The 8,604-nt window shown below is 39.5% G+C and overlaps 3 protein-coding genes across 3 annotated transcripts; all 3 read left to right on the top strand.

Moving 5' to 3' along the window:
* Nucleotides 1-325: 325 nt before the first annotated feature.
* JH06_2335 (ribosomal protein L24) lies at nucleotides 326-1,004 on the top strand (the record flags this gene model as incomplete). The annotated part of the gene is made up of 5 exons (XM_014671910.1): nucleotides 326-451; nucleotides 479-574; nucleotides 610-713; nucleotides 744-897; nucleotides 930-1,004. The coding sequence occupies 5 exons, from the start codon at nucleotides 326-328 to the stop codon at nucleotides 1,002-1,004; spliced, it is 555 nt and encodes a 184-aa protein (XP_014527396.1).
* Nucleotides 1,005-1,314: 310 nt separating this feature from the next.
* Nucleotides 1,315-2,023, top strand: JH06_2334 (hypothetical protein; the record flags this gene model as incomplete). Its single annotated transcript, XM_014671909.1, is given in 7 exon segments — nucleotides 1,315-1,335; nucleotides 1,367-1,465; nucleotides 1,496-1,585; nucleotides 1,604-1,674; nucleotides 1,705-1,768; nucleotides 1,798-1,899; nucleotides 1,931-2,023. 7 exon segments carry the CDS (start codon nucleotides 1,315-1,317, stop codon nucleotides 2,021-2,023), a joined length of 540 nt encoding a protein of 179 aa, XP_014527395.1.
* A 286-nt stretch (nucleotides 2,024-2,309) lies between these two features.
* JH06_2333 (ABC transporter family protein) lies at nucleotides 2,310-7,602 on the top strand (the record flags this gene model as incomplete). The annotated part of the gene is made up of 13 exons (XM_014671908.1): nucleotides 2,310-2,404; nucleotides 2,433-2,499; nucleotides 2,531-2,638; nucleotides 2,670-3,089; nucleotides 3,120-3,385; nucleotides 3,415-3,538; nucleotides 3,570-3,710; nucleotides 3,741-4,090; nucleotides 4,122-4,320; nucleotides 4,350-4,436; nucleotides 4,467-4,564; nucleotides 4,596-5,509; nucleotides 5,540-7,602. 13 exons carry the CDS (start codon nucleotides 2,310-2,312, stop codon nucleotides 7,600-7,602), a joined length of 4,932 nt encoding a protein of 1,643 aa, XP_014527394.1.
* Nucleotides 7,603-8,604: the final 1,002 nt, after the last annotated feature.

The raw sequence follows: 8,604 nt of genomic DNA, 5'->3' as shown, positions 1-8,604 counted from the left end.
TACAGCTTGAGTCTCCATTTTCCCAAACAGTTCGATTTAGAATGTACAAAGAACACTCAGACCCTATTTGACAGGAATCGAAAACCGGTCAGTGAAGCAGAAAAACAGTACCTCCAAATATGTTCATAATTCTGGAATTTGTTTGTCATGGTTCTATCAACTGTTAGCCTTCATGTTTGCAACAGAAATGGTCAAGATGAAAACATTTGCCAATTGAAACGAGAGAGTGAGAATCATCCCTCTTTTGGTTCTCCAATTGTTACCACAAATGACATTTCATCTCATGAGTGGAATCGAAATGCGAACACCACAATCACAATAATCCATGCAGAACACGAAACGAATGATTCATCCTGTAATTAAACACAGGATGAGGGTAAAACTGCAACGAAAGATTGATGCAGCTGATACGATTCGTACTTGGACCATTGTTCGAGGAGATACCGTTCGTGTTTTTGGAGTGAAGGATTAGCTCTAGGTTGAGGTAATCTCCGGAAAAGATAAAGGAAAGCAGGGAAAAGTATTAAAGGTGGATAGAAAGCTAAATCGGTTGTTAATTGAAGGAGTGAACTTTGTAAGATAGAGTATGACTTAAATACTAACGAATAGAGGAAGAGATACATAAAGGGAACAGATGAACAAGCAGGAGGCATCTTTGATGTGGAGTCTGGTGTTCCTTATTCAAATGTACAGCTTGTAGATCCCGAAACAAAGTAAACTTGGTCCCCTCGTCTAACATGTAGAAAGCCCACAAAAGTGAAAGTGAAACGTGTGGATGGAATTCGTCAGCGAGTCTCAATGGCTTCTGGAAAGGTGATTCCAAAGCCTCAGGAATCGATGCAACGAGCTCATCCTGTGACATCCGCCGTTGGTCCAAAAGATACTCTTCCTAGCGATGTATACTGTATATTCAGGCTTTTCATGGATAGGTCATCGAAGTTACGTATAATCCCGATGTGGAACTGAGAACTCGTCACCGTCCTTTGTTTGAGAGATTGGAATAGAATTGTGTGTTAACAAGAAACATATTATGATATCTAGTCTACTTATGTATCAGAACATTCAAAAACATATGAAACAATCATACATAACCAAAAGAATGTTATGGACCATCTACCTGGCTTTCTTCTCCACACAACACCAACAAGTCGTAGGGAGCTTGTTTACCAGGACATACATCGGAAACAACTTGCACTCATTAACAGCTACTTACATATACACTAGATTGATTCTGGGAAGAATATTCTGATCTTGATATTGAAGGTCATTCGTTTTCCTATTATTTCTTGTTCCTTTTACTGTAATAGATAATTAATGGAAGTGAAGCCGACACAGGTTTGGTGTTTTCTCTATTTCTGATATCTAGTTTTTCTTGGATCAAGTTCGACTTACAAAGGAGAAAGCAGATAGAATTATCAAAATTGAGCTTCCTAAGAAGATTTGTAATCTCAATGAGTACATTGAAGTAGTAACCAAGTCTTGTTTTGAAATATAGAATGTCCAACACGAATTTTTACAATGTGATGTGATTTCCCAAATCGATGTGTCTGCAGAGTCAGTGGAATGTAACAAAGTGACTCAGATTGTGTTAATCAACTTGTAGAGGATTCTAGAACTCAATGCGTCTTTGAAGCAGGAAATGATCGATTATCTCGAGATATATGATGTTTTACAGTCTATGATTGATTTAGTTTTAATCTATAGAATGTGGATTGTTTATAACAAGGCACCTTATGACAACGGTCATCCTATCGGCGAAGAGGTGCAAGTGGGTACATATCATCAGATGTTATATAGAATGAGTTATACAACTCTCTGGAAAATGGAAAGGACTCAGCAGTGGAAATGTTCAACGCCCTGAAATCTTACCATCGAGTTAGGGCAGATAGCATTCAGAACGTGGAAATAGAGTGATTAGATTGATTCATAGAGCCGTAAAAATATGCATGTAGCTGATTTGGTTGAATGTATACGTTCGTTGGATGCTTCGCAGTTGGAATCTGGTCTTCCTCTTGATACATAGTTATATCACATTGTGTCAAGGGTTTCGCGATTTGAGGAATGCATACTCTATGATTCTTGACAAAATTGAGAAGAATTACGAAAAACTAACAAATCCTAAGGGTGTTGCAGCACATATGCAACATGAATTGCTATACTAGTTTCCATTCGTAGTTTACTGTTTCTTATATCATCTTTGCATGTGGAGCAATCATCCTTCTACTCTAAAGGGAACGAATTACTTGGATTCGGTTTCTTTGCAAGAGAAACAGATTCGGTTTTGGGTTATCACTATTCAATTATTCTTTATGGATCAGGATAAAAAAGTTCAGTACGCTATCATCAGTAAGAAGAACTGGATTGTTATCAAGAGGAATCCAGCGGAGCTTGTTGTTGATATCATGTAGGACCTTATTCATTATTTGAAATAGATACCCAGTTTTTATGCTGTGTATTCTAGTTGTTATCAGTCTCAGTGTTGTTAATGAGAAAAAGGAGGTAAATTATGAATGCCAGCACTAAACATTAGGGAACACTTCTCTATCCTGAAGTTCCTGTTTCGAATTTGGAGAATTTGAATTTCTTTGTTCATGAGGACAAAATCGTCCTGCTCCCTATTCCTGAGAATAGTTGCCAGGTATTCTTATCATTCTCTTGGTCATATATAGAGCAGTATTATCTCTCCTTTTGTAGAGTCTCTCAATAAATCCTTGGCAGTGTTACCAATTGTTCCAGAGATTGTATGCGTAGCTGCAGAAGAGGATCTGCAAAAACTTTCTGTGCAGTCCAATATCAAGCTTGCTATTGAATTTGAGAACATTACTCGTCTTATGACAAACGATCCTGTGGAATATTATATTCGCGTTTCAGGAGATTATTTGATGTTAATGAGCTGGACGGATTTTGTAGATACCTATCATCAGGATCCCAATTCCGATACTCCCATATCTCTAGCAGTACTTTATACCCCCATCCAACAGTTTATTGATCAAGCCATTACGACATTCAAAACTTCAAAGAAGATGATATTATCGTATTCGAGACGTCAATTCCCGAATTTGGAGTATTTTGTGGATAGTCGGTTGTCTGTATTTTTTTGTCTCAATTATCATATGTAGAGCTTACAAGGCCTCCTTCCCATGTATGTCGTATTTGTGATTTCTTTCCCCATGGTGACTATTACAAGTCGGTTACTTGAAGAACGTGATACTCGTATCCAAGAAGCCTTGTTAATGACAGGTCTAAATGAAGTGGTTTGGTATACAAGTTGGCTCTTCACGATTATTCTTCGATCTCTTCTTGTTGGACTGATTGCATCAGTTCTCCTCTCAGTCTGGGTTTTCCAGAATACGGGGTTTGCTGTGACTCTGATTTGTATGCTCCTGTATCCATTGAGATTGAGATGTCATATAGGGTCTCTCTAAGTACATCTGCCTTTTCGATGAGTCTAACATCTCTCTTCGATAAGCCAGATACGGGAGCTGGTGTGATTCTCCTTATTCTCCTCTTTGGTGCATTACCAGCTATCTTCCTCACAGTATATCTTAGTATATCCAATGATTCAATAGACTATGCCAACATGGGTCTTCTTCATTGCCGGTCTGATTTTACCTCCTATAACAAACACTGAAATTAGTTCATTGCTGTTATTCGCTGATTCTGTGTATTATAAGGGTTATTATCTTAACCGATCAACTAATCTTTGGGATGTAAGTATTGTGATGTCTCATCATTGGTAGCCTAATGCCACTAGTTTGGGTGTATCTCTTGGATGGTTGCTTGTGAGTCAGTTTATTGCATTTGTATTCTGGTCATTCTTTGGCTATTACATCAATAAGGTGAAGAAACATCGTTACGGAACGAAGGAATCGTGTTGCTTCTGTCTTGAGAAGAAGGACAACGGTACAAAAGTGTCACCAGATCAGACTGAGTTCGAGTTCGATCAGGTTCAGTCTGATACTGTTGAGGCTGTGGATGCTGAGACACGCTCTCGACCTGGTGTGCGAATCTGCTCACTTACCAAGTCCTTCCCTCCGGAAAAGAAGGATGGTCAGCCTACTGTAGCCGTGAAGGACTTCTCTGCTGCCTTGTACATTTATGTCGTTGCATCTAATATCTAGCTATGAAGGTCACATCACAGTACTTCTTGGACACAATGGTGCTGGTAAATCTACTTTGATCAACGTGTTAACAGGACTCTATGGAATGACTGAAGGAGATGCTATGATTTATGGTCATTCTCTTCGTTACGAACTCCCTGCCATTCGACGTGATCTTGGTGTGTGTCCTCAACAGAATCTATTGATCCCCGTGCTTACTGTATTCATTGAGAGAGGAGTTTAGTATAGTGTCGTGAGCATTTGGCTCTCTTTGGACGTCTGCGTAAAGTGAGTGAGTCTGAGTTACAGAGTAAGATTGATGAAGCTTTGGTTGACGTATGTCTGCTCTTGCAAAGTCATTAGTAGATTGATATGATGGATAAGGCAGATGCACAAGTGAAGACTCTCTCAGGTGGTATGAAACGTCGTCTTAATGTTGCCATGGCTCTCATTGGCGACCCTAAGTGTGTATTGGATTGTCTTTCTCATATTTAGAGTTGTGTTCTTGGATGAGCCTACATCTGGAATGGATCCGACCTCCCGTCGTCAGATCTGGCAACTCCTGGAAAAGAAGAAGCACGGTCGCGTTATTGTTCTGTGTACTCATTTCATGGATGAAGCTGATTTCCTGGGTGATCGAATCCTTGTGATGTCTCATGGATCCCTGCAGGTGGCTGGTTCTTCATTGTTCTTGAAGAGTAAGTTTGGTATCGGATATCATCTGTCTGTCACCAAGGAACAAGGAGCTAATGATCAGGATATCATTAGCCTTGTTCAGTCGGTGATTCCAGAGGCTCATTTGGAAGAAAGTTCACATACCATGCTTACCTTGAATGTACCACGTGAAGCTACTCCTCACTTTGGTGATGTGTTGGAGATGCTCGATACACGGAAAGAAGACCTCAAGATCAGTAGCTCAGGCATCGCTGCCTCCTCTCTGGAAGAAGTGTTTGTGAATCTAGCTAATGAAGCTGAATTGGAGTTGGAACAGGCAGAACGTCTCAATCAGAAAGGCAACGAGGTATCAGATCTGCCTCAGAAGCCTAGTCCAACCACGCCAACATCAGTAGCTGAAGAAGTGAAAGAGTTCCCTGTTGTGGAACCTTCATACAGTAATCGTTCTCAATTGAAGATTCTATTATGGAAGAAGGCACTTATGGCAGTACGTCAAAAGAAGGAGTTATGTCAACAGATCATGCTACCGATATTCTGCATAGTGGTTGGTATTATGTTTATCTTCTTTGGTGATAAACTCACAGGAGTAGAACAGACTACATCTGTGATGTTTGATCCTTCAAAAATCTATTCTCCTGATGAGGCTCTCATGCATATTCCGTTTGTGTATCATACAAATGAAGAGAAAGTAATGATGGAACAGTTATTGATCAGTTCGTTCCCTGATTTAGGTGGTATGAATTCTTGATTGAATCGAAGTATAGATCATGTGAGTGCAGTTGATGTTACTCCTTCTCTGAATGGTAATTTCACTGCTGAAGCTATTGCTGAGTATCTCTTACAAACAGGGAACAATGTAGCCTTCCTTGAGCCTCACTCTGTACAGAATACTTCTAATGTGAACCTCTGTCTGTGGTACAATACTTCTTACAATGGTGTATTCCCTGTCATGACTAGTCTACTCGACTCTGCTGTTCTCAATACAGAGATCCAGACAAGGAATGTGAGTCTGCTTAGTCATTACAAGATGCTTCCTTCAGCATCATTTACTGCCAATGTCATATCCATTGTTTTTGTTCTTGTGTTCTGTATCTATGTCTCAGAAGGAGTGAATTTCATGCCAATTTATGCTGGTGTTGCTGTTGCTCGAGAACGTATCTCTCAGGCCCGTTTGCAACAACGAGTGATGGGTGTTTGGGATATCAATTATTGGCTCTCAAATCTCCTATTTGATACAGTGGTTGCTCTTCCAATGGTGGTAGTGTTCTTCTTAGCAACATTCTTCTTATGTGAAGGATTGCATGATGCTGCTCTTGCTATGAGTGTAGTTCTTCTGTTATTTGCTCTAGCGTGTCTTCCATTCTGCTATATCTTCCAGTTTTGTTTCAAATCTGCCAGTAGTGCAGAGAAAGGTCTCTCCAATATTGTAATGCTCTTGATGCTAGGTAGTGCCGTTGTATCATCTCTATTAGGAAACTGGACGAGTATTGCCAAGTACCAAGATATCATTAACTATGTCTTGTACTGTATACCTGGCTATGCTCTGTTTGATACCTTCCGAAATGTTGGTACGAACTATGCAATTGAAGTACTAACAGCCTCTTATATTGGTATTGAGCCAGCAAGTCCATGGGCCTGGAAGTATTGTGGAAAGACAGTCGTCTATTTGATAATTGAGTGTATTGTGTTCTCCACCACAGTAGTATTAGTCGAACGATTCTATTGGGTGAAGAATTCGAAGGTTAATATTGAAATGGGAACTGTTGAACCTAACGATGAGGATGTGAAGGAGGAAGTGAGTCGAGTCGAGAAACACTTGGAGAGTGAAGCTATCTCTGTGAGTCATGTTTGGAAAGTGTATCCAGGAGGAAAGAAATCACCTCCAGTAGAGGCTTGTCGAGATGTCTGCTTTGGTGTGTCTCCAGGTGATTGTTTTGGTCTTTTAGGTCCCAATGGAGCTGGTAAAACATCAATCCTATCAATCCTAATGGGTACTCTTGGTTATAACAAAGGTGCATGTTTAGTGAATGGTCAGATGATTCCAATGGATATAATGAATGCATACAAGATCCTTGGTTATTGTCCACAATTTGATGTACTGTTTGATTTCCTCAGTGTGTATGAATGTCTTTATTTCTATGGTATGATAAAGGGATTACCTGAAGCCCAACTCCCTGAGATTATTGATCAGTGTCTGGCTTCTCTTGCTCTTACGGAACACAAAGATAAGTTAACTAAAGATCTCTCTGGTGGTAACAAGCGTCGTTTATGTGTAGCCATTGCATTTATGGGGAATCCTCATGTTGTGATCATGGATGAACCTTCAACAGGTCTCGATCCAGTCTCACGACGAAAACTCTGGAATATTATTAAAACTTCATCTGCAACACGCTCCTTCTTATTAACAACTCATTTGATGGAAGAGGCTGATGCATTGTGCAATCGGATTGCTATTATGGTAAATGGTCAGATTATGTGTATTGGAAGTAGTCAGCATTTGAAGACGAAATATGGTGATGGATACACCTTGGATTTCAAATTGGAAGATGATCCCAAACTCATGCAGGAGATGCAGGATATGTTACGAAAGGAAGTGGGTGAATTTGAGACTCGTGAATCACATGGCTGTCATGCAATTGTTGTATTGCCGAAAACACGAGCTCTTTCCGAGTTGTTTAGGTTAATGGAGAAGAACAGGGAGAAGATGAAGATTATCGATTATACTCTTAGTCAATGCACTCTGGATCAAGTGTTCTTGCAATTCGCTAAAGGACAACGAGAAGAGACACCTGGAATGACGGCTGAAGAATTGTTAAAGAGTGCTTAGTTGAGTGTTTGTGCAAAACAAGAGAATGTTTATTGTTTTCTAGTTCTGAAACCTTCTTGTTGTAGAAGGTACGAATGTCGGCGAGATCAGTCTTCAATTTTTCCAAATCGTTCATTCTTTCCTTCATACTGGAACTAACTGTTGTTAACGCCATTTCATACTCTCCCAAACATTTGTATTGACCATCTATCCTAAGAACTCCCGTTCAAATACCCACCTGATTCAATAGGAATTCCCTCTATATCACATATCCGTTTTACTTGCGTATCTTCAGCTAATCTACTGATCATTCTTTATCTCGGTTACTACACATGGTTGTTCTCCAATTTCATCATTTTGCGACCATTATAGTCATAAATTTCAAGAATATGGGTTTCGAAGTAAGCGCGTTTGTCTCCAACAGGTCCAAACTACGAAATAACCAAAATGAAATGAATTCAAATACAGGCTTATAATAGTATCCAATTATTTCACCTGCATGAAGAGTTTCACGATCTTCATGATTTCCTTCTATTTCTACAATATTCTACAAATGAATGATTTGGACTCAATGTTGACTTTAGCTAATCTCTGTTCATAAGTTGAGTCTACCTCTACAATGGAAGTATCATTTAGCATGGTATCTCCTTCCATCTGCAAAATACTGGAAGCAGTTTCCTTGGTATAGTTGCGGTCTTGACACAACTGATCAAGGAGACTTAATCCATTGTTAAAATAACGAATAATTGTCTGTTTGTCATCGAGCCTCCTATTAGGATCTCCTATGAATGCAGCTGCATCACGATTAACCTCAGGGTCGAAAAGGGAACGAATAACTTTACGATTCACGATAATTCTAAGTGTCACATAAAAGAAGTATTCAAACGGATGATAACGAAAATGCTCATCACGAAAGCCAAAAAGCTCAACCAATATATTTGTATTCTTATTTAATAGTACATCTTGGAGAGGAGTTGTCTTGAATAGATTGCGTTCTTCATCTGTCAGAATCTATTTTAGACA

This window comes from Blastocystis sp. subtype 4 (genome assembly GCF_000743755.1).
Source record: "Blastocystis sp. subtype 4 strain WR1 chromosome Unknown seqid_0126, whole genome shotgun sequence".
In the NCBI taxonomy this organism is placed as follows: Eukaryota; class Bigyra; order Opalinata; family Blastocystidae; genus Blastocystis; species Blastocystis sp. subtype 4.
The sequence above is the reverse complement of the archived record's forward strand: the minus strand, read 5'-3'. Positions and strand labels throughout refer to the sequence as shown.